The following is a 26,387-nucleotide window of genomic DNA, read 5'->3' as shown; positions in this document are numbered from 1 at the left end:
ACTGTTCAATATGTTCACTGTGGAGCTCTCAATACCAAAACCCTTCTCCATCTTCTGGGTTTATTTACTTTAGTTTCAGTTTTTTAAGGAGCGGGGGGACAAAGAGAGAGAGTATGGAACATTTAAGGAACTGTAGTGTGAATTGTTTATAGGTTTTTGACAGCTGTGATGGCAAGTGTTGTGTGAGTGCTGTTAAGGTTTCTCCTTTACATATGTATATTTATAGCCTGCTCAGGGTTTGGCAGTCTTCATCTCCTTGGGTTTTTTTTACTCCTCTCTCTTGACTAAACTCATAACTGATAGAAGAGCCCTTCAATTTGTTTTGTTCTATCACGTAATCTATTCTATCCTATTCTGTTATTTGGGTATCTTTTATTAAGTGGAGAACAATTACCCAAAATCTTTCCAAAATGCTTATCCAAGCATCTCTATTATGAGCCATTTTATTGTTCTGAAAGCATCTCATGCTGCATTGCCAACGAGCTGGAGATGCTGTAACTTCTTGCACTCGTGACTCCTCTGCACACTCTGCTGCAAAGGTGACAGAGTGCAGCTGCTGCTGGAGGCTGCTCAGGGTCTTAGGATGGATTGGAGGTGTGTGTTCAATTCCCATCTGTCAGAGGTGGGGCAGTTCTCCTCTGTTCATTGGGCATATTTCTTTATCTCTTCCACAGCCAATCCTCCCTCCAGGAGATCTCTTCTGTTCATGAGCCATTAATTATTAATTATCTTCTGTCCATGGCCACTGAGTGTCCCTGCAGGGCTGATCAAATTCCATCATCCCATGGGGAGATGCTCCGCCCAGGGGAGGAGCCAAGCATTCCTACCTGGATCCAATCTGAGCTTTGGGACAGCACAGCAGCCTTTGCCCACTGCATTGCCAGAGGAGCAGCTTTCTGCTGCCCTGCATTGCCAGAGGGAGCCCAGGGCCATCTGCAGCAGCCCTGGAGCTGCAGAGGAAAACTCCCCCCTTGTGCAGGATCCCTGCTCCAGCAGCAGCACAGCTGGCACTGCAGGAGGGCCGAGCCCCCATGGGATGGGAAATGGGGCTGTGCCACCCCCTGACACACAGCGGGGCAGGGCCTGCTCTGACTCTGGCAGTGTTTCTTTGTATTCTTGCATTTTAATATTATTTTTATTTTTTCCCTAATAAAGAACTGTTATTCCTACTCCCATATCTTTGCCTGAGAGCCCTTTAATTTCAAAATTATAACAATTTGGAGGCAGGAGGTTTACATTTTCCACTTCAGGGGAGGCTCCTGTCTTCCTTAGCAGGCATTTTTCAAACCAAGACACTAAGACACATCTCTAATGAGTGTCTGGTGAAATTTATATTTCATTTCTTAAATGAAATCAATGAAAACCTGCTGTCAAAGGACTTCTTCAAAACAATGTTTCCAAATGTGATTTTATACTTTAGAGCTGTTGCTGGGCAAAATTTTTTCCCAGTGTTTGGTCCTTTACAAGGTTTGACAGCTGTACAGTCTTAAATTCTACCCACAAACTGAATGGATAAAGTGAGGGCAAGAAGGGTTCGAGAACTGGATTTCAAAAGCTTCCCAAAAATTGGCTGTTTATACAAAACTGTGCAACCTGTTGAGATTGAGAACTTGCCAGAAATCTGACAAAAGCTAAAGGCTTTATAGTATTTCAGCATTTCTACTTTCGATTACAGCAATTACTTGGATTCACAGAAAAACAGATGCAAATGGGAGGTATAAAGGAAAAAAAATTGAACCAAGCAAGCTTTTTCAGACAAAAAAAAAAAGAAACAGAAAAAATAAAAGTCTGTATTTCAGTCTGAGTTTTGGGGGAGAAATTAATTTCATTACACTTAAGTTTCCTCTCTAACAGCCCACCATGAGTCATTCACAGGTTAATTATAGATAATCAGAGATAGTTACCACCACAACAGAGCCCTGTTCTTTGTAATCTAAACTTCTCAGATAAAACCAAATGCTTAAATCTCTCATAGCAAAAAAAAAAGTGGTTTGGGGAAAGTAAAAAGCAAATTGCACAATAAAATTTAATTGGAATTACAGGGCACGTTCTCAAGGATGTTTATTCTTTCTCACTCAGATGGAATAAATGGGCTGTAAATAGCTGTAAATAGCTGGTGGAAAATTCAATTTATGCATCTGTTCTTCTGTTGCCTCCTGTTCCTTTGTTGCACTGTGGCTGTCCCAGAACTGTTTGGACTCTACAATAACACCTCTGCTGTACTCACCTGGCCCAGCTCCCACAGAAGGAGGTGTATTCTGGGATGGAAGACAATATCCTCCAAGAGACACCTATGGAACAGCCTCACTTCATTAATGGCAATGGTCTAACATAACTGTGTTTATAATTTTGCGGAATGCAGTGAGACTATTCAGTAATATTTAATTTACCGTGCAGGCAAGGTGGTTTTTGTGCTTTAATATTTTTGTGTTTTTATGTTTAGGTTCTGCACAACTGTTTGGACTCATCGCAGAAGTTTGTTAGGGACAGTGCTGGAATTACAGTCTGTAGCAAACTGGAATTTGGGTCATCAGGAAGCAGGGTGAAATCTAGATGTGCAGAAATCCAGATGTTGGTGGCACAGCCCTCTGCCACCCACCCACAACCACAAAATCTCAAATGTGATGGTAGGAATGTGGCCACACCACCCAGGCCAGGGTCGTTCTGCCAGCAGGCAGTGACAGGACATGGGGAAAAATGCTGCCTTTATCATCTGTAAAACAACCCCTTTATCTGTATTCTGCTGCCTTTATCATCTGCATTCTGCTGCCTTTATTTGCATTCTGCTCCCACAGCTGGGCAGGGTTTTATTAGACAAGGGCCCCATCACCCTAATAGGTTGTTAATAAGGAGAACCAACAGCCATCCGTGCAGCTGAAGAGAGGTTTTGGTAGGAAAATGCCTCCAAAATTAGCGTGCCAAGGAAGCGATGTTGGACGTGTCATATTTCAAACACAACAGGCTGTATGTTCATGTAAATGTTATGCAAATGAGACGCAGCCCTCAGGCACCTGGTGAGCTTCCAGAGAGGCCCTGGAGGCTCCAAACTGTTGATTTAGCACATGAGCCTTAGCACTTGCACTGAAATGCATGTGCTAAAATCATATTGAAAGAATGTATGTGTCAGGGACTTTGGAATATATTAAATATTGATACAAGCTATGGGTTCTTCCCATGGACATTTTGACTTCCAGTCAGAAAATGTTGCCATGGGATGATGTTACCTCTTGTAATGTGGAATAAACAGTGGATTGTCTGCATGATTAATGCAAAGCCTCCATCAGCAGCAGCCTCAATCCTACTTTTAAGGATAATTATTTCACAAGTAGCAGGAGAAACAAAAGAAAAATACAAGAAAGGACACAGAATTAATGTAGTCATTTGTTAAGAAGATACATCACATGTAGATAAAAATGATCACTTTTTTAGGAGAAAATATGCAAATTTTTTTCATAGAAATAGAAAGAAAAAGAAGTGTGAGAGTGATGTGGTCTAACCTCAAAAGGGATGCTTATACCAATCTGGGGGAGAAAAGAAGGATCACATATTGGCTTTGTTTGTGGGGGGTTGTGTGGTTTTGGAGGAAAGAAATTGTATTTGTAATTTCTCTTCTCAAATAATATTTTAGAGGTGTCCCAGCCATCAAGAGAGCAGTCTCTGACCATTACAATCAGAAAACATGTAGGTATGCAAGCAGCTGTGCTATTTTTTCCTAACTCCTGCTGCAGTTTCAGATTGCCCATCATCACAGGAAATGTGACAAACAATAAGTCAAATAGCAAAGCAAATTATTTCTGTTCCTTTAGAAGCCCCAAATTCCAGGAATTTGAGTGGCAGATTTCATTTGTGCACCAGAGTGCTCTGATTTAACTGCAAATGTCAGGGCTTCTGATTTATGTTTCAAGTCTTTTCTGTTCCAGATAATATTTTTGTTTGGTTGGTTTATTCAGATATGCATTCCCAACAGGGTAGTTATGTTCTTCCTAGTAAGACCATGAGTTATATGAAACATTTTTGATACTCTGAGCTCTCTCTTCCTAAAATATAAACAACTCTTGTTAGTATGGTAGAGTCTAGAATACTGCATATGAAAAAGCCACCCAAAATGAATAAAAAATTACAGTATCAAACACTAACTAGGTCCTGAACGTGATTTTTTGTGGTTGTTGTTGCTAACTAGCCAGTAATCAAAAATGATTCCTGGGAAAACTTCTAATATTACTTCAGAACTTTAGGGATTTCTCAACCTGTTGCAATACCTTTATCTTGGATTTCTTTGATGCTGGTGAAAGGGAATCATGCCAAGCTGTGAGACCTTTCCTTGGGCTCCTTTGGCAAATGCATCCAAAAGAGGGAGGTTTTGAGCAGAGCTGTGGTGAGCACACCAGACAGAGGAAGTGCTGGTGTTGGAAATAATACAACTTTTAAAATTTTTAACTAATTCTGGTCCACAGGGTTGTTTGTCTTTGCCCAGGGGAATGGATTTAAAGTTTATTTTCAAAAGACTCTGTTTCCTGGGCGAGTCCTGATGATTTTACATCTACAGCCTGGGAGCAACACATGAGGATCTAATTAGTATTGAAGGCGATGGGATCAATACCCACAGGAACCCAAATATTGAGAATTGTGTAATCTGGGACCAATGAACATCAAATCAATGAATTTCCCTGGGTTTTGTGTGTATAAGTGTGTGAAAAGTCTAGCAAAGAGCCATGTGTGATGGAATGATTTACTCTGCAACACGTGGATGCAATTATTTCTGTTCCACATCCCGTCCAGAATAAAGTAATGCCTTGATTCTCTAACACTAAAACTGATGCTGGAGAGTTTTTGTTTTTCCCACAGTTTTGGTGACACTGGGATTTTAAAAGCTGCTCAGGAATCTGTGGTGTAACAAGCACTGGGGTCGCTCCTCCCTGCAGCAGCACAGGAGGAGAGGCTCTGATGGTCACCCTGGTCCCCAGGTCCTTCAGGGTGTCACTTCTCCCAAACCAACCCTCAAGCTGGGACAGAGATCTGTATGTAGTACAGAGAACTCGATGTCAGGATATATCTGATTGAAGATTAATGAATAATCTTGAAATGTGCTACTTACACCCTGGATCTAAAACTTTACTTGATGGTTTTCCAATTTAAAAACAGCAGTCTTTCAAAAACCTGTGCATATAGAACAAAAAAAAAATCCTTCCTTGGCTGTTTTTGTGCTCCTGCATTTCAATAGAAACAGGTTTTTTGTTCAATTAAGTGTTCTGACAGTAGAAATTTGTCATGCAAATGTTCCCAGCCTCTCAATGAAAGTGGTGAGAGAAGCCAGGGTTTCATTTATCAGCACTGGTGCATCTGATGTGAGAACCATTTCCTGGAGGCTCCTGCTGCCAATTAACCAAATCAGATTTGCTGGTGGACTAACGCTTGGTTTGCATCCACCTCAGCAGGAGGCTGGAGAGAAATCTTTCATTTGTAGTGGTTGTAGAAATCCTGGGACATGCAGAAGGTTACTCTGTAAATTGTAGGTGGGCAGGGTTGAATTTTGCATTGTGACACAAATTTTCTTAAAAATATTTCAGTGGCCAGAAAGGGCAGATATCTTTCAGGCAGCGTCTTATCTCTATATTTCTATGTTCTGTCACTTGAGCTACCACTGGTTGCAGTCACCAATTATCTTCACATAGAAGGAATTTTTTTTCATGTGGAGGGGGCCTGGTTTTAAGGGTTGCCGTGGATCTATATAAAAAACAGTCAGGTTATAAAGGTAAGTCACATCTGAGGGATGGGTGATACCATGGTCTGCAGCAAGGATCATAAAATCCAACCATTAATGTTGAAAAGACCTCCAAGAACATCAACCTTCAAACCACTCTGTCAATTAATCCACATTTCATCCACTCACTTCTTGAACACCTCCAAGGATGGGGACTCCACCACTGCCCTGGAGAGCTCCTCACCATGCTTTAAGGGAAGGAAGTGTTCCTAAAATCCATCCTGAACCTACCCTGGAACAACCTGAGGCCATTTCCCCTTGTCCATCAGCAGCTGCCTGGGAGAAGACTCCAATCCCACCTTGCCACAAGCTCCCAATCCAGTCCTTCCTCCAAGACCAGGTGATGAGATGGGCAGCCTCAACCAAACCTGGGTTTGTTCTGCTGCACTCTCAGCTCAACTCTGGCACCAGCAGATGACCAGCCCTGAGCTGGGCTGAGCTGAGCTGCCATGGCACCATTCCAGGATGGATGGGACTTTGGGAATATCCTCCAGAGACCAGAAGCCAAACTGAACATGCGCCCTGGAGCCACAAATTCTGGTTGTGTCCTTCTCCCAGTAAAGGCACTTCCAAGGAAGTAAATTTATATTTGCTTGAGTAACAGCTAAGGCAGTTGGGAATTGCATCTGGTTTCAGGTGTCTTTAATGAAGATCTTGGTTACCAGTGGAAGGATCTAATGAGCAGATAGGATCCTAAATCACATCTTACATCAAGAGCTTCATAATTACCGCACATTCAACTGCAAGTTACAATTTAGTTTGCCCTTCAAAGCTAGAAATAAACTGGGAGAGGATATTTCAAATGAGTAACAAGACTAGAGATCTCCTCAGGAGGATGGTTGTTGCTTTATGTCCTACCTGGGACACTGATCTTGGGCAAACATCCTCCAGTGCTAGGAGTGACCTGCAGCAGTCAGCACAGAGGGTGCTTTGACTGACCAACTGTGCTAAAACTCCTTCCTAACAGAAAATGATACATCTCCATAAAACTCTAGGCCCAAGAGCTCCAAGCTGTTCCAAAGGGCATTTTAAAGGAAAAGGAATTCAAGCACAGGAGTACAAGAACTATATCTAAAATAAATAAATAAATAAATAAAATAAGAAAAAGAAAGATGTATGAGAAATATAAATCTGACTGTAAATGGAGTTACTGATCACACATGTTCATGAGGTTGTCCCAAACACTTCTATAAACACTTCTGTACCAATTATTCATCACTAATATCTTTAGCACATCTTTAGACCCTCTTCCATGCTAGCACCTCCCTTATAAATCGAACACTTTGATTTGGACAGAAAAGAGAATAAAACTGGTTATTTTGCTAACAATTACCACTTAAACCACACTTCCTGAGGAGCTGGTGAAGCTGGGATCTCCCCTGGAGGTGTGCCCTGGAGCTGTCCTGTGGTGGTGTTTGTGAGGGTCCCCAGGATGAGGTGAGAGATGGGAATTTGACTCCATATTCTCAGAAGGCTGATTTATTATTATATTATATTATATTAAAAGAAATTATATACTAAAACTATACTGAAGAAAGAGGAAGGCTACATCAGAAGGTTAAACAAGAATGATAATGAAAGCTCGTGACTGACTCCTCAGAGTCCAACACAGCTGGCTGTGATTGGTCATTAATTAAAAACAATTCACATGGAACCAATCAAAGATGCACCTGTTGATAAACAGCCTCCAGACAACATTCCCAAGCAATCAGATAATACTGTTTTCATTCTTTTCTGAGGCCTCTCAGCTTCCCAGGAGAAAACCCTGTGCAGAGAGGATTTATTTTTCAGAAACCATCAGGGCGCCACTGTCCCTACCTTGATGGCGGTGGAGGCGATCTGGATGTGGTGCAGCCGGCGCAGGGTGCTGTCCCTGTCGATGAAGTAGGAGGCTGCCAGCTGGTGCAGGGTCTCCAGGGTCACCACAGAGCTGTTGGCGCTGGGGTCACTCCCTTCTGACCTCTTGCTCAGCTTCCGTTTGTCCACAAAAATTGTGAGCGACTCCTCTCCTGGGCAGGGAGAGAGAAGCCCCAGCAGGCATCAGCAACGTGCAACAGTACAGGGAGATTTTGTAAACATTCAACTTGAAGAACATACTAAATATGTTTATTTCCAAGGTCACTTAGTGCAGTCATTCTGTAGTGTTCTGTCTTGGCATAAAAGAAAATGAAACCAGTGTAATACTTGAGATGCTTGTTTGTTTCCTTCTCTCATAGCCGATTTTAGAAGAAAGGCACCTTGTTACACCTTGTTATGAGCAACCATGTGCTTTCTAATCAATTCAGCAGTGCCTGAAATCTGATAGAACAGTTGCTTTGAACCAAGTTTTTGTAACTGAAAAATGTGGAGGTTTCAGAAAGTTGGTGTTCTTCCAAAAGAAAATAGAAGCTCCGGCATCTTGTGTTGTGGATTTCTCACTTCCTATCTCTTTGTAGAGACGTGGATAAATACTGTTGAATTCAGAAATTTTAATTTCTGTAAGATTATTGAAACCCAAAAATCTGACTTGCTTAACTGAGTTCTTAGGAACATTTTCAGAACACACCTACTGATACTGTCAAATTTTCCATGTTTATGGATATATTTTTGTATGTTTCAGGTTAAGCAAGAATTGATTCATTTAGAAAAGTGTTTAGGCAAAACTCTTTACCTCACAAAACAAACTGGAAAAGTAATTTCTGGACCCAGTACTTTCTTCTGTGCAATTTATGTCCAAAATAAATTGGACAGAAGTAAATTTCCTCACTCTCTGAGCATGTGTTTGGTAACCTGCATCCTTCAGCATTTAGCTCAACAATTGATTAATAACGTCATTATACCTGGATTTTAGGTGCTGAACAACTCCACTGAGTGCCTTTTCCTAGTTCCTGGAAAGGAAGTTACCCTGCTAAGGTCTGACTTGCCACTTGTGCTACTTTCACTGCTCACCCATCTGCTGCAGTGGCACCGTGCCCGTGCAGAGGATGCCAACTTCAGATGGGATTATGTGCCAAAAAGTAATAGCTGTAGGATAAAAATCTCGGATGAAAACATGACATCATCTTCAAAGGGAGCTAATCTTGGTGGTGAGCAATGCTAAGTGAGGAACGTGTGCCCCTGTGCAGGAGATCACCTCTGCTGGCCAATTCTGACTCACAAAATTTGCCTTTGGTTAACACAAGCACAGTCCCTGCTCCCCAATGCACACTATGTGTTTCCCAGTCTCTCAGAAATTCAGAGGACAGACAAGCCCTTCAGACCTTACACAGGCAAAACTTGCATTATACAGGAGCTTTTTATCTAATTAGACTTGCAGGGCTTGTCCAGAATATTCCTTTTGTCCTGGGAGGGACAGGTGGCTGTTCCAGCTGGAGCTTACCTCAGTTTCCACCACTACATTTATGCTTCTCCTCCTACAGTTTCCTAATGGGTCATTATTTTGTGCATGAAGTCATCAATGCAGGGATTAATTGCCTGAAGCTCCAAAGAACCAGAAATTAGCACAGCCTCCTTAAGTACCAGGATTTCCCCACCCAATTATTTAATCTTTCTGCTGTAATATGTGGACAAAGGTTCACAACTGCCGTGAGGAGGGAACTGGGAAAGCACAGCAAACTCTAATGACCTGTCCCCTGAGAGAAATCTGCCATCAGAACCTGCTCTGGGTTCCAGCTTTGCTGGCATGCAATATGCAATAAAACCCATGCAATAAAACCTGGCTTGTCACAACCTGCCATGTGACTCCAGCCACAACAAAAGTTGTTTCTGGGATCAAAAGCAATGGAGTGGGCTGAGGTTTGAGCCAGGGGTCATGGGCTTTGTGCAGCTGTTTGTGGAGCTGCAAAGACAGGGTTTAGAACTGATTTTAGGAAGGAATTGCTCCCTAAAAGGATGGGGAGGCCCTGGCACAGGGTGCCCAGAGAAGCTGTGGCTGCCCCTGGATCCCTGGAAGTGCCCAAGGCCAGGATGGATGGGGCTTGGAGCAACCCAGTCCAAGGATGCCTTCCAGCCCAGACCATGCCATGGTTCTGTGGTATGAGAGAAGACAACAGCAGAACTCAGAGGGTGAATATTGTGCCAGCAACCAGTTCAGGCTGCACAGATTGGGTGCAAAATTTTCTTAGGAGCTTTCTCATTGTGTTTTCCCCTTTTCCAGAAGTCTGAGGTAGTTTGTTTAGATTAAATTGGCTTTTGCGAGGTCAACCACTTTTCCACTGAAAATATAATGAATTGTAAGGGCAAAGAAAACAAGGACTTAAAGCTGCAGAAAATCTCTGGAAAACATTAAAAAAAAAAAGTTGAGGTTCTTTGTATTTCATTATGACAGAATCATAGATTCATAGACTGGTTTGGATAGAAAGGAACTATTAAATATCATCCAGTTCTATCCATGCCATGGGCAGACCTTCCACTAGCCCAGGTTGCTCCATGCCCTGTCCAACCTGGCCTTGGACACTCTTTTTCATTTTATAAGACCTCTTAATTCCTGACATGTCCCAGTAAGGTCTCCCTGGAGCCTTCTCTTCTCCAGGCTGAACAGCACCAGCTCTCCCAGCCTGTCACTGTAGGAAACCTTCTCTAGCCCACAGATCACCCACCACATCTTGTTCTCATGTAAGCACTTTTGACTGATCTGTATTCGTCTTCAATAGAGATTGTGAGGCTCCTTATACTTCAACAGAATTCTGCTAAGTTTTATTATTAAAACAGCTTGTTGAGTTTTGTTCCCATTAAAAAAAATCTCAGGCATTTTCCCGTACCCTGCTCTCTAGGAGCAGAGAGCAAAACTGCAACAAAAACTCCCATTTCAAAAACAAACATACAAGCCTTGAAAAATAACAGGGTTGTGTGTTGTGATGTTTTACTTTGATTAGAACATCTCAGGAAAGGAATGTTTGGACCATGTCAGAGTTATCACATCATCCTATTCACGTCGTCCTGCTTGCCCCTACACTTTCTATGGCAGTGGCTGCTGGGTGTGCTCTGGCAGGATCCCCTGGCACCCCAGCCCTGCAGGCTCTATCCCTGATGTCTCAAGTTTTAGTTTTTATATTTTTCAGATTCTGTGCTGCTTTAGTGTGTAGTTCTGAGCTTCACATGAGGGGATGGTGAGCTCTCTGCACAGAGCAGGGAGACAAAACAATTCCTGCTCCAGCTGGGGACCAAGGACAAATGATCCAAATCTCAGCCCAAGAGCACAAATAACGTGGGCTGGAGAGAGAAAAACAAGAAGGGTGGGACTGCATGGGCTAAAGCTAGAATTGGACAATAAACTCCAATATGCAAATGGAGCAGAACTTATAAAAGTGAGAGACCCCATGACCAGTTGTGTATTTTGTGGCTATTTTGGTTCATCTTGGGTGCAGCCCTGGCTGGGCTCTTGTGCTGCCCAAGATGGATCTGTGGAGGCCTTTTAATAAATCCCTGCTTTATTCTTTAACTCGGTCCAGCCTCTGTTCTAGGTCAGCCTTCTCAAGGCATCATCCCCACACCCTGACAGATATATTTGGGTTTTCATTCTCTGTAACCAGACTGAAATGACTTTGAATGCTTTCATGGCATCTCACACAAGAGATGTCTATATCACACATCCTGGCTCATCACTGGCGTTCCCAGCCACTGTGCTACCAGCAGGTGCCATCAGGGGCAGATCAAGAATATGTGCTGCCCAAAAGACTTTTCATAAGAGTTTTTCATCTGTCAGAGCTGATTGAGCTCTCATTAGAAAAAGTGGATTCCCCCCTACATTGGTGCTTAGACACCCCTGTCCCTGCAGAGCTGTGAAAGGGCTCCCTTCAGAGCCCAGAACTCCAGGGCTTGGGAAGTAACACTGCTAACTTAGATTTAGGGATGACAATTTGAGTTGTTAGTTCATTTGGGAGAATGGGAGAAAATTAAACCCATGCCAAAAGAGATTCTTGTGTCACATTGAAAACATGGAGCAATCTTGTTTTTCACTGGTTCCTGTCTGCCACCATAAAACAGGCCAAGACATCCAAGCATCAGCTAAAAACAAGTGTGATTTAGAAAACAAGGTTATGAATTTTAAGAGTTGAAAAGGAGTAATGACAGTGAACATTCATAAAACATGATTATTCAGCATCAAACCCTCCCAGCTGTGCTTTTCACAAGCTCTGAAAGCAGCGTTTGCTCTCCTTCCCAAAATTCAAGAGACGCTAAACTTCACTTTCTCAGGTTTAAAGGAAGTAGCACGAAAACAGTCAGTTATGCTCACAAAACAATTCCACATATCCCAGCTGGATGGTTCAAGAAGTTCTCAGTCACTACAGGGATGTTTTATTGCCATGTGGGGGTTGTCCCTGACAGATTGTCACTGCAGGGGCAGGGGACTGATGCTCACGTTCTTCACTGATCTTGCCACAGTGGCCAGTCCTGTCCCCACCAGCCCTGGAATATGCAAACTTATAACTTACCTTCAATTTTTAATTCTTGCTAAGTTTATAGGAACATATTGTCCATTATATATATATATATATGTGTGTGTATATATATATATATATATATATATTCTACTAGGTCCCAATGACACATGCTGTTAAAATAAAACAAAATAAAATAAAATAAAGTAAAGTAAAATAAAATAAAATAAGTATATATAAATTTACACAGATATACAACTTGTCTGTGGCCATTTAGATGTAACACTCCTGAATAACAGTTGGTAAGTGGCATTCAGAAATTAGAAATTCATTTTGCTTTTGTCTTAAAAACATATTCAGGAATTATTTAAATATTTATATTCTGGAATTATTTAAATTATTAATTATTTAAATTTAAAATGTAAATCTCCATCAACATGGTGGAATTGGAATAATGCTGTAACGACTGTAACTAAATATAACCACCTATTGAAGGAGTCAGTATATTTTTTTAATACACAACAATACATATTCATATGATTTAAATGCTTAGTGCCATTTTCTCCCTTAGTTGTTGAGAGACTGTTTGCCTGTACCCACATCTTTAGAATAATAAAGGGATTATAGGCCTTGATGTTTCATATTTTCATCTGCAGGCTGGGAAGTGGTAGGAAAAGGCAGTGAGCCAAGCAGTTCCCATCACTTCATGTCAGAAAGAGAAGAAACAGGAATAAAAAGACAGCACTCTAAGGTACCTACAGCTGAGCATAACCCACAGATGCCTACTCAGAGCCCTCTCTTCATGCACAGAAATGTATCTTACACAAGACTAAAGGTCTTTGGCCTATGAACTCCTCAAAGGCTTCTGATTAAATAAAACACCTCAATAAATAAAATAATAACTAAATAATAAATAAAACAATAATAATATTTAAACTATATATTATTATAATATAAAATATACAAAATAGTAATATAATAATATAATATAATAATATATAATATATATTATATTATATACAAAATAAATATAAAAATAATAATAAATAAAACACCTGATTAAATAAAAGACCTAAATAACTACACCTAAATAAATACACCAGCTACTACCAGCTAGTGGAAAATCTATTCCTGTCTGGATCTCCAAAGGTACCACTAGGGTTTTATCAGGTCATTTTCCCAAACTAAAGCAGATGCTGATGGAAATGCACAGGCTCAGAAACGATATAAATTAATGTCAGGCCAGATGTGGTATCATTTCCATGGTTCAAGTGAATAACAGTGCACGTTAATTCTATACAGACCATCTGTTTAAGGATTTAAATTTTTTCTTCATTAAGTAAACGGGAGAGGAAAGAAAGTTAATGTGTTTTGTGCTTTTTTTTTTCCCTCCCCTTAGCTTCCATAATCTTAAATTCTGGGGAATTTACATACCCAGACGGGGGGGTGTGACTGGTGTATGCAAATCAGATGCAAAATTTTCAAGTTTCTTTCTCACATCAGTCATTTGAGGCTGTGCCCTTCTTCCCTTATTTGCCAATAGTTTGTACTTTACCTTGAGAGAGTGCTATGGAAAGCAAAGGTCGCATCAGCAGTTAGTGCAAGTGCTAATAAATCCTTCGGAACCCATTGAGATTCACTGTTTTACACCACCTGACAATTTCCCCCGTCTCTGCAGGCAGAATAATTCGCAGCTCCGGGGGAATATTAATGAGGGGCAGAGAAAAGTAAAGAAAACTAAAGGTGTAACCATCACTCTCGCAGGGCTGTAATCAGAGCAGAGAGGTTGGGGTCGAGCTTATCTGCCCACTCCCGTTAAGACTGTCTGTTTTAAAGACAAAATTACCTCTTTTCCTTCCGATTCACCAAGCCTTAACAACATCAAGGGCTATTTCCTGACCCGGAGAGCTGAATGGATTGATGGTCTGGTAATGAACACCTTGAGCAAAGATGACTGACAATAGCAGTAAAAATAAATTGACCTGGAACGTTTCAGGTGACCACTTAGGCAGTTGCCTAACGAGGTTCTGGTTTCACAAGAAGCTTTGGGATTGTCCTAAAAATTGGTTTATTCAGAGCAGTTTCCAGGTGCAAGGAGCTCTTTCTTCCTTGCAAAACCTGCTGTCTTCATCTTGCAAAGCACCCAAATCAGCCTCACTTCACCCAAATGATTGGAATAAGAGCCAATCATTGTGGTGCGCTAATTATCCTCATCACCAACTCTATTGCTTTGCTAAATGGCCTTTTCTGCAGGAACGGCATTAAAGGGAATGTCTTTAAAGAGGGAGGGATTCAGTTTTGTCCTCCTATATCCATCCCACAGCTTCCCAACATCCTACAGCTCAGAAGCTCACATCTGGTTTTTTGCAACCCTTTAAAGTGTAGCTCCAGCAAACTGCACTATCATTGCGTGATGCTGTGGACAGGCAGAAGAGGAAAGTATAAAAGCAAAACAAAAAAGCATAAAAGAAAAGTATAAATGCTAAAAGGAGGGAAAGTCATACTGAGTGCTCAGTCCACTGGGTCACACAAGGTCCTTCTATCATGCAGCTCGTTATGGACTTTGGGCTTATGGCACAAGGAGATAAAATTTCCATAAGAAATAAAAGCAGTGAGAAATGTCACTTTCCACATTATCTGGTGGCAGCAAGAAATATAGAACTTTTTTCCCTTGGTTCTCATTTCTGGATGCCCTTGAGGAGTGTATTTCTGTGTTTGTGAATAAAGACTAGGGAATGTTTCACAAACAACCATGTGCAAGAGTTCCCTTTATGCTCAAAAAGGGATCTTTATGGAAACCAAATGGTCACAGAGGCACACAAATCTTATCACAGCCTCGTTCATTTGCCAAGTTTTCCTTTCTGTCCGTGAATACAGATGATTGGGGATTCATTAAATAAAAGTACTGTGCACACTCCGTTTGGTCTTCTGCTTTTAACAAGCTACATAAGTGACAAGCTTTCACAATAAAACAACTTGTAATTAAAGGGAAAGTACTAATACATTATTAAAATAATAAAAAAAAATCTAATTATGTGTTAATCAAATGTGGCCCAGCATCTGTGGGAATCCCCATTCAATCCAGGCTGAAAATGAGAACTAACACATCCAGGAAAGTATGGGTTTATTAGCTACCTCATGAAAGCTTTCTTAGAAATTACTAATTCCCTGTAATTATTGTAATTGAACCAATTTTTCAAAGTATTCAGCACCCATCCAGTGATAATGGAAGGCAGCAGGTGTGCCTCAAATCATGCCTAAAAATTGAGACTAGGGACCTAAATCAAACCCCAAGTTAATATGAAAACTCCCTTTGACTTCATTAAACAGTGACAGAGCCCAGAAGCCAACACTGGCTCCCTCTGAGTGGGAATCTGGGCCAGGCTGGGGCAGCTACTGCATTTTAGAGCCTTTCTGAGGTGAGAAAATGGTGCCCTACCTCAGCTCCCCTGCAGCAAATCCTGAGACTTTGGGGAGAATACTGAAGGTCTAAGTTAAAATTTTCGTGTGTCCTCAAAGGAAATACCATTAAGTTTTAGTTTTCCTTAGGTCTAGACTTCCTGAAGGTTGTCAGCTCAGTGGCTCTGTGGTGATCAGTGTGATGCTGCTGCTTTGAATGTAAAGATCAGCTGTGGTCATGTCAGACTGTTTTCCTAGAGCTGCTAGATCCAGCTTCACCTTGACAATGAATTTCATCACATGGCTGAGGAGCTACTGCTATTTGCATTAGTTAATAATTAGCAGATAGGTAGCAATACTGAAAAATAATTTTTGTCATTGGATAATCGTTGAAGTGGGATGCATGCTGCAGCCAAACCTTTAGTTCTTATGCTTTATATTTTAAGGAACATTTTCTTTCTCTTCTGCATTTAGTTTTCCTATTCAAATGTGCCATGTGTTCTATACTCAAGAAATCAGTGATTTATAAAATGTGCATATTTGCATGGAAAAATATTCAATGTAATTAAAAGAAATTCAGGGATTTTTGTTACCAATTGCTGCTCAACACACAAAAATTGTTCTCCAAATTCTAGTGCTAATGCTGTAGAGGTACTAGTTCCCAAAATAATGATAGAAATTAGCTCTTAATTTTTTAAAATAACTAAAGCAAGACGAATTCTTCTTGTTTCTAGGATGGTCTCCTTCAAAAGGAAGCCTCTGTGAGCCATTTGGGTTGTTACAGATCTCAGCTATCAGCCAAGAGAGACTAGGAGGGCTCTCATTTCCTTTACAAATGGCTAGGACTCAGTTATGAAATGTATTAAAAAGAACCATTCCTCAGGTGAATAAAGGATTTCGACAAGCCTGTCCTGCTGGGAGGACACTCAATCACCAGAATTATCTTTAATATTATCACCCACGATGGGATAGAGCTGCATTTCTAAAATGTCAGTTCATTGTGTAATGCCTGGATGGGTAATCACAGGTAGTAATTATCTTTCATTCGGAACAATTTATGCTCTCCTTTGAACATTAGGCCTCTTCACTGGATTTCTTCAATCCATCTGGTGACTGGATCCCAATTATCCATGGGGCTACCCTTTCCAGATTAGTCTGGGGGGACTGAAAGATGCAGATTCCATTAAGTTAATGGGAATGACATGGCAAAGCCTCATCATCCCATTTTGAAAATGCAGTCCCACTGGTTAAGCGAAGACTAATTCTAAAAAGGGCAGAGTGACAATATGGGGATTTTCCAACGGACAAAGTAGTTTAAAAGTCTCATAAATTAAAAGATTTGTTGGAAATACTTGCTACTGGTTTTCTGGCTCCATTTCTGCAGGACTGCAATGGATCCAGCTATTTCTGTAAGCTGTTATTATGTTAATTGTTACAAGGACCACTTACAGAAGAAAAAAAGTCACTCTCCTTAATTACCTCAGTGTAGAGAAAGACCCCCAAAAGACATGGGGCTAAATGGAGCTCAAGTAAGGTATGTCCATCTTAGCAACTGGATTTCTTCTCTTTTTCTGCACAAAATTCTACACCCAGCACCAATAAAGAGAAGTCCCAAGAGCGGGCAAAATCTGCTTCCGCAGCGAGCATTGCCCATCCTGGCAGCTTGGAGGAGGAACAGATGTGACCAGAACTTTTAGTCTACTCCCACCAAGCTCGCCCCCAACATTCCCAAGAAATTAACCCTACCTCCCAGGGTAGCTGAGAGCAGGAAATGTGTCCCATATTTCTTGATCAGGTTTTCTGTGATCTGCTGAAGGGTCGGGCGCCGTCCCAGCAGCCTTATGTTACGGAAGAACTCGGGGGCCAGTGGCAGTGGGGAGCCAAGGAAATTTCTTCTTTCCACAGCAAGATTGTTTACTTTCCAGCGGCCAAACTCTCTGCAAAAACAAAGCAGTTCTCATTCAGAAATGTGTCATTCAGACAAATGTCCTTCATTTGCAAACGACTCTGCTCTGCCGGGTAGCTGGGGGCGACTCGCTGGGAATTACAACGGGCCTTGACAGAGATACTCTGTCATGTGTTATAGACAGGACAAGCAACGAGGGTTATTTATTAGAAGTGGGGAAAGTACTCCATAATAAAATAATTGTTGGGAAAGAAATAAATAAAAACGAAGCCACTTAGGTCGCTGCTGCTCCCGTTGGTTTTGTGTAGCCTCTGATGTGAATATAGCTCTAAAACAACCAAATTTGGTAGAAACTGAAATTACAGCAACGATTTCCCCAATTATGGACCTGATGCAACAAGTATTTTTGTTAGAACAAGGTAAATTTTAAAACTGTAACAAGAAAGAAAGAAATAAAAATGAAGCCACTTAGGTCGCTGCTGCTCCCGTTGGTTTTGTGTAGCCTCTGATGTGAATATAGCTCTAAAACAACCAAATCTGGTAGAAACTGAAATTACAGCAACGATTTCCCCAATTATGGACCTGATGCAACAAGTATTTTTGTTAGAACAAGGTAAATTTTTAAATCATAACAAGAAAGAGCCCATCTTCTTTGCCCTTTGATGTTAAGTCACTTAGGTACATAAATTGGATAACCTAAAGAAACACTGTCACACCACATTTGACCTTTCTGTCATAATTCCAGTTTTCTATACTTCTGGCCTCAATTTCGAGAAAATATACAGAAAGAAAGACTGATTCCTAAAAAGTGATGATGTTTCAATTGCAAGAGGGATCCAAGTGAATTCAAAGACTTGCCTCCTTCCCCCCTCCAAAGTAAATCAATGACAGCAGGGAAAACAAACAAGCTCATTGCACAGCAATAAACACATCTTTTATTAATTTACTTGCCAATTAAGATACCAGATAGAGCTATTAGTAAGAAGGACTCATTGTCCTCAAATCTAGACAGGACAGGCAGCCTTGGCAGTAACTTGGCTTCTCCCAGATACAGGAATAGCAGTTTTGGTTACAGGCTCTGGGAATTAAGTGCAAGGCACCTGAGGACTCAGCCACCACTTTGTTGAGTCTTTTGCACAGTCACATCAATTAGGATTCCTCTTAAGACAGGATTGCGGAAAAGCAGAGGGCTTAGTGACCTTGCAAGATCCTGCTGAAGATCCCAGGTAAATAGAGAGAAACACCCAGGTACAAAATTAATACAGAAGCAGGAATCAAAGATGCAGCAAAAAAAAATATATATATTTGAGGGAAGCCAGAAACCAAGGGCTGCCCACAGCTGAATGTCCTGAGCTGTAATACATACTCAACACTGGGATTTTTAAATATTTTTAAATCCACAGTTAGCAGCAGAACCCAGATAAATGCATTTTTGTGTAGCCCTTCTGCTTTCCAGCACCTTCTTCTTTCTCTCCTGGATCCAAACTGCCTTTCCTCTCAACACATTCTGGCAGATGCCATTTTTTAATCAAAAACAAATGTGAAGAATGATGGTAGGGAGAGATTTCTGTGACATAACTGAAATTTAATGTGATTTACCAGTCAAGGGCATGAGATTAAACAAGACCCCATAGTTCTTAAAGACTCTACACATCACCAGTGGGCTAAATTGGTATTTGAGAATTGCTTTCTGATAGGGGATTTTCTGTCTCAGTTTTCAGGTACTTTCCTTTCCTTTTAAGAAACTAGAAAACCTGTAACTTCTATTTGCAGCTTTTATGGAACTACTGTATGTGAGTAGAGAGAAATGAAAAAAATTGCACACAAATATTTTTTGCCTGTAAAGTGAAAAAATCCTCATTGTGTATATTGATCACCTTCATGCAGACACTAAAAACAGTGAATTACCCTGCACTGTAAATGTAATTTTCAACTGAAAAACAAACCAAACCACCAAAAAATAAATCAATTTCCAAAAAATCTTCCATGTTTTTCTGTTGTTTAAATTCTCTGCTTTCTGGTCATATTTTTCATTCGAATATGTGAGAAAATATTGGTTAACTGTAGCTCTAAAACAGACTTGCTTTGACATCAAGAAAATACTACAAGTTTTATGTTGTAAAATATTTATTTTATGCCTTGAGGAAGCCTTTTGTTCTAAGCTCTCTATATGAGCTGAGGTTCAAACATAATATAAACAGAAAAGATACAATTCTTATAAAAGACAGTTTGCTGCCACCCTTGATCTGATTTTCATTGTGAGTATTTAAGGACAGAGAAGATCACCCTAATCCCCTCAACCTGTCCCTTTTTTTAGTGAACCTCACCAAATGCCTCTTGCTGTAATACCTTTGGGACTGGGAAGAAATTGTCCCACAAAAAAACATCTCATCTTGACTTAAATTCTGAGGATTTCTCAGAAATCCTCTGCAATCTGTTGAAGCATTCAGCTACAGAGGGTGCATTCTATTTTCAGTTTGAACATTGCCAGTTCCAGTGTCCAATTTTTAGAGCTCTTAATGCATGCTGGGCAACTGAAAAATTTTCTAAATATTAGATACATTCTGTGCAAGTAATTACAGCTCTTGTCTGAATCCTCTCTTAACCTTGGGCTGAGCCCACTGCCATCCTTTGTGTCTCTCTGTCAACAGTGGGCTCAGAAATTATGTCTCACAGCCCTTCTCCACAAGCAGCAAATCCTTTCTTGGAAGAGTTAAACTGGAATCAATAGCCACATCCATGACAAATTCAGAAGAATTTCCAAGTTGGGGTTGCCCTGACCTACTACAAATCATTTATTTCCTGAATCCACGGACTGTATTAGTCTGACACTGAGAGAAACTTGCTTGGCTTAAACAAATTTGAGTTCCTTCCACAGTTTTTTGCTACAGAATGTTGTTTTTTTGGTTTTTTGGGGTTTTTTTCCTGTAGGTTTAGAGAGGAAGTAGGCAAATGCTCTTATAAAAGTTTTGTCTTTAGGTTTTTTTTTTCTTTTGGTTCAGAATGTATCAATGGGGACATTTATTAGTGCAGCAAGTAATCATCCTTTGAAATTCACTGCTGAGCAATCTGGGGGAGTAGAATATGGAAGATGGAGCCCTTTTAAAAAGATGACAGTTTTATAATTGTGCCCCAGACAGAGCTGAAGCTTTTAGAGATTTTAGAAAACAGCTTTTCTGTTTTGCTGGGGTATTTCTTAAATAAAGTATTTTGGAATATGGAGAGATGAAGTCCTAAACTCTCTGGGAGAGACAAGAATAAGTTTCATCTCTGAAGCTAAAATAGGGATGCAGGACACTAAAAGTGTCTGCCTGTCTGCAGGAGCAGAGATACCTGGATCTGGGCAAGAGAGAAGTGATGAGCAGCTTCCAGAGCTGAGGAAATATTTCAGACTTCAGAAGGAGCTGGGTTTATGAGAGGAAAGTGTAGGAGCAGGGTAAAAGCTGGGATGAAGTTCAGGGTGAGGGGTTATGGTGCATTATTTCTAGCACTTTGAGTGAGGAGGTTTTCACAAATGCTTTCTGGGTCACTAGCAGCTGCTAAAATTAGAGCTGATTTCTCTTTTTAGCAATGTCACTTTGAGTAAAATAATATCCTTATCTTCCTTTTCATATGACACATAAATATGTCTATCTATATACCTGTCCATATATAATTTCTGGTTTGAATCTTAATTTCACTTTGCAACCCTCTCTTGTCACCCCTTTCTTCACCTGTTTGTCTTGCAGTCTCTCTGACACAAACTCTCCAGCCCCACACATTTTGTTTTGTGCCCAGTGTGCATTATTCCCCTTTGGAAATCAAGCTCCTGCCCATTGCCAAAAGCAGACCAGCAGGTCTGATGGAGTTCATAACCTTACTCTGAGCAGAGAAAATGCTGCTTTCCAGAGCCACTGAGTTCCATCCATCAGGAGAAACCTCCCATGGAACAACAGGGCACATTCACCCTTAGATGGTGAGGACATGACTGCTTTGAAAGGGCTGGAATGACAGTGGCAGCCTGAATCCAATGTTTTCCCATGCAGCTGCAAGTTCTGCTGTTGGCAGAGCAGCTCATTGAGGGAATAGATGGTGTTTTTCTCCTCCTACCTTCTTTAAAAGCCTGAGGATTTCAGAGTTAATAATCTTGCAGTGAGCAGAGAAAATGCTGCTTTCCAGAGCCACTGAGTTCCATCCATCAGGAGAACAACTCCCATGGAATAACAGGGCACATTCACCCTTGGATGGTGAGAACATGACTGCTTTTGAAGGGGCTGGAATGACAGTGACAGCCTGAATCCAATGTTTTCCCATGCCGCTGCAAGTTCTGTTGTTGGCAGAACAGTTGATTGACAGAATATATGGTGTTTCTCTCCTCCTACCTTCTTTAAAAGCCTGAGGATTTCAGACTTAATATTCTTGCTCTGAGCAGAGAAAATTCTGCTTTCCAGAGCCACTGAGTTCCATCCATCAGGAGAAACTTCCCATGGAACAACACGGCATCAATGCTGGCTGCTGCTCAAGAAAACTGACTTTCCACGGAGAACAAACAGCTATGATAAGCTTGCCCTTTCATACTCTTCCTCTTCCTCTGCTCTGTAAGAGCCCAGCCCAGCAGCTCCCATGGTTTTCTCAAGGAGAGAATGGCAGGTGGATGTGCTGCCCATCCATTTCCAGGGTGGTTCACTGCATGGAGCTCTCCAGTGCTCCAGGCAAAGCCTGTTGTGGAGAAGGATGATGGCTCAGAGATCCCAGGCTTGCACAAGAGAGAGGAAATCAGTCAGGCTGGCTCCTGGGATGAAGCTATAATGGAATCATGTTATTATCATAAGTAGTGCCCCAGGCCATGGGCAGCATTCTCTCCATCTTCCCAGATATCAGAGCCATGGATTTGCATGTGCTGCCCCAAATCTGATCCCTGGCTGCTCCAGGGGGCTCCCATGAAGAATGACCAGCCAGAGAGTCAATGTGGGATGAGAAGAAGCACACTCTAAAATGCAGTTGTTATTTCAACACTATTTGTTTTATTAATGACATTGAGAGAGATGTTTAATCTCAGGAAACCATTAGTGTTCTGACAGGAAAGACCTGTTAGTAAAGCATCACGCAAGTTTTGGACAAGTTTTTCTCTTCAAAGAAGCTTAAATTGCAGGTGGATCTGAAAGGAATCCTAGGGCTGTCAATGTCTCTTTTGAATTTCAGGCCACAGCATTTTTTCCAAATGTGTACATTAATTATACACTTGCTTCTATCATTGTATTCATTTCAATACATTTTAAATCTTATGGCATGGGGAGCTATGGAAAGCTCTCTATAAAACAAGTAGATAAAGGAAATTTTTAAAATGCCATTGTACTCTAAAATGGTAGTGTGAGGAGATTTGAAATGGGCATGTAATCTCCTCCATTGCAGTAACTGAATCAGCCTGTAAAGAGATTTACCGTGAGTGTGATGGATCCTTCCCAGCTACCTAAGGTCAACCACTCACAAAACAGAGCCCAGGCCAAATTAACAATGTTAGGCCTCATGTGAAGTAATTTGTTGTGTTTTATAAATCAATATTATTACTGGTGAGCATAAATGCTATTGAATAATATTGTGGCATAATGTGGAGAACACTCTTGGGAAATGAACTTCATACAATTTCTAATACAAAAGAACTCTTTCTGTGTTCCTTTCTCTTAATGTCTTCTAAATGAGGCACCTTCACTCTTGGATGGTGAGAACATGACAGCTTTGAAGGGGCTGGAATGACAGTGGCAGCCTGAATCCAATGTTTTCCCATGCAGCTGCAAATTCTGCTGCTGGCAGAACAGCTCATTGAGGGGAATAGATGGTGTTTTTCTCCTCCTACCTTCTTTAAAAGCCTCAGGATTTCTAATGCCTGAGGCCATGGTTTGAATAAGGCCAAGATGAGATGGAGGCAGTTTCATTTTATATTTAAGCTTCTACCTGCTAGCAGTTCCAAAACAGGAAGTAGATAAAATATTTGCTATGAAAAAAAAACAATTAGCTTTTAAAGAGAGGATTCGCCCAGATCTAAAATCAGGTAATATCCAAGACTGTGTTATTCATAGATTGGCAAGTGAAAAAAAATTCTCCTTACAAGCACAGGTCATGGAACTTTCAATGCTTATTACAACCAGTTAAACAATGAACAATCTGCCAAAATCTTTACTAAGTGCTTGTTATGGTTGATTTTTCTATCTAAGGTGAAAAACAAGGGAATTAGTTACATTGTGGTTGAGCAGCCTCCTGAAAATCTCTACTTTTGTATAAAGACATGACAACAGAGAAAAACACTGCAATATGAGCAAAGTAAACAGAACAACCTCCCTGGAGGAAAAGAAGCAGATAGTACAGAACACATCTCATCTGTGTCCCTTAACATTTTCAATTATCTACATGTGGTGATCAGAAAAAAAAAGCATTCAGGAAATATTAAGCTCCTTTTAAACATATTTGCCCTCGATGAAATGGAAAGTATTTCTACATCAACTTTATGCTTGTAATTGTCTGACATTTTGCCAAGGTCAAAACAGAAAGGTTTACTGATCATATGTATTGTTTTTTTCATATTATTGCTTTTACCTGGCAGTGAATAAGCACTATCAGTAGGATTTTTTTTATCCTAGTAATTTTTTTCCTTTCTATGCCTTTTTTTCCTTATCTGCTTCCTAGCATTTGAAATTCTACTTCCAGAACTAGAATCCATCAATATCAGCTTCACTATCTTCTTGCATTATGCATATGAAATACGTGGACATGTATTAATGAATTTTAATAAAAAAGTACATGCATTATACCTAGAATGTACTCAGATATATTTCTTTTTTATGACTCCTGATAGTCAGATTACTGAGTCAGCTACTGGGACATCAATGATTTCCAACTTCTCACCTGTCATAAACACCGCAAGGGACACAAGAGGGAGGGATGTGGCTTTCATTTTGTGCATGTCTCATTGATATTTAGCCTCTATAACATCTGTACTGAAAAATTTCCTCCCCTGATGAAATCCAAGGCAGAATTATTTCTGTATCTTGTCCTGTGGTGTTGTTTGCCTTTTACCCAGAGTTTGTGGTTAACTTCCCAACACCTTTGTGAACATTCGTTCAGGAACTCACCATCCACATGTTTAGCTGGACCTATATTCATACAAAGATATTTTGTAGCTCCTGATGACTAAATCTAATTTACCTCCTCCCTCAGAAGCAGCTCAATCACCAAGCAGCGCAGAATAAAGCAGAAATGCTCTCACCAGGAGCATGTTGCAAATGACACAAAGGATAAACAGCAAGTACAGGAGGAGTGAAAACACTTCAGAACTGAAATGTGTTTGCATGAACCATCTAAGAGTGAGGAACAGGTGAATTACCCTCTAAGATCTCATCAGTTTGCACAGGCTTGTAAGACAAGGGTTAAATCACAAGTAAATGATTCATAAGCTCTGCATGTCAGGGAGCAGAGGGGAAAGGGAGAATTCCCAGTAAAACCCACCCTTGCCTTTTCTACATCTGAAAAGGAAAATGAATGGGATGCTTGGGAAGTGTTTCCTGCAGGCTGAGTAAGCAGGAAACAGATTTTGCACCTCTTTTCTATTTCTGGGGTGTGTTTTCTCAGGTGTGCTCTGCCCTGTAGGTATTTGTAAGTGCATCTAACGTGTGGATATACACAGGGCGCCTGATCCAGAAGTAAAAGTCTCTCCCAATAACCAGAAATCTGGATTTAGTCCAAAGAGCAGACCTGTTGAGCAAAACCAGTACATTTTGCACTGGTGCTTTTAAGCATGGACGTGCCCTCTACTCAGAGGTGAATGCCAAGAGGATGGGGCCAGACCCTTCAGTGCTGCCCAGAGACAGGACAAGGGGCAACGAGCACAAGTGAAACACAGAAAATTCCATCCAAGTCTGAGGAAAATCTTCTTTTCAGGCTGCCCAGAGGGGCTGTGGGTTCTCCTTCTCTGCAGACACCCCAAACCTGCCTGGGTGTGACTCTGTGCAGCTGCTCTGGTGACCCTGCAGGGCTTGGACTGGGTGATCTCCAGAGGCCCCTTCCAACCCAGGCCAGTCTGGGATCCTGTAAAAATTATAATCACAACTTGGGTTTCCAGCCTGCAGGTAAGATGGTGACATATTTGGAGTCAAAAGTAGTTGTCCATCCAAATAACTACAATAATCTGTTCTCACTGGTTTATATATTTATTTTTCCCTGCAAAAAGTATTGATTTCATGGTTTGTCATATGTCCTAGAGGGATTGGAACACTGCTCCTTCTCCCCTTGGCAGTATCAAGAGAGTTTCCAACACCTTGTACTGGCAAGCTCAAAGCATCCTTCTCTCCCAGTTCACATCTGCTCATAGGAATAATTTATTATCTAAACAGGTAACAGATTTGATAAAATGGTGCACTTGTTTAGAATGACAGAAGACAAATGAAATCCAAAAAAATCCTCTGACTGGAAAACTCTTGCTTTTTTTTTTTCCCATTTTATTTGTGACTGTTGTGAAAGCCAATATTGCCTGAAATTCAATGTGAGGAAAAGGCATGGATTTATACTTTGTAAATGGGGTAAAAGACAGTTTCACTTTCAGAGAAGAAGGTATCTTACCTATAGCTAAAACAGCAGTTAACCTCTGAAATGGAGAAGACTGCCCTGGAAAAGAGTTTTTTGACACCATAAGGAGAAGAGTTATTAGAAAGAGAAGCAAAAAGTCTGTTTGCAGTCTTTTTGTCTAACCTTAAGAGCCAATTGATGTTATGGTCCTGTCTCTGTAGTTAATTGTACAGGAAAAAACCCTAATTATTCTGGATCCTAAGAAAATGAAAGTCAAAAGTCTCTGGAACTCTCATTGGGGCTGGACTTTGGGGATTTGGCTACACCTTATATTGCTTCAAAACCAGCATGAAAATCATGTTCTTCTTCAGTCTTTTTTTTGTCCTGACTGAAAACAAAAATAATTGAACCATGTTTCTTGTAAAGA

General features: G+C 40.7%; 1 protein-coding gene across 1 annotated transcript in view; it reads right to left on the bottom strand.

Moving 5' to 3' along the window:
• The window catches only part of BRINP3 (BMP/retinoic acid inducible neural specific 3), a 200,285-nt gene that overhangs the window by 72,976 nt on the left and 100,922 nt on the right, over positions 1-26,387 (bottom strand). The window contains exons 3-4 of the mRNA XM_031063611.1: positions 17,266-17,456; positions 7,580-7,770 (exon numbers count right to left, since the gene is read on the bottom strand). Coding sequence (XP_030919471.1) covers positions 7,580-7,770; positions 17,266-17,456 — 382 coding nt within the window. The remainder of the gene's footprint in view (positions 1-7,579; positions 7,771-17,265; positions 17,457-26,387) is intronic.

The sequence above is a fragment of the Geospiza fortis genome, unplaced genomic scaffold, assembly GCF_000277835.1.
Source record: "Geospiza fortis unplaced genomic scaffold, GeoFor_1.0 scaffold398, whole genome shotgun sequence".
Taxonomy (NCBI): Eukaryota; Metazoa; Chordata; class Aves; order Passeriformes; family Thraupidae; genus Geospiza; species Geospiza fortis.
The sequence above is the reverse complement of the archived record's forward strand: the minus strand, read 5'-3'. Positions and strand labels throughout refer to the sequence as shown.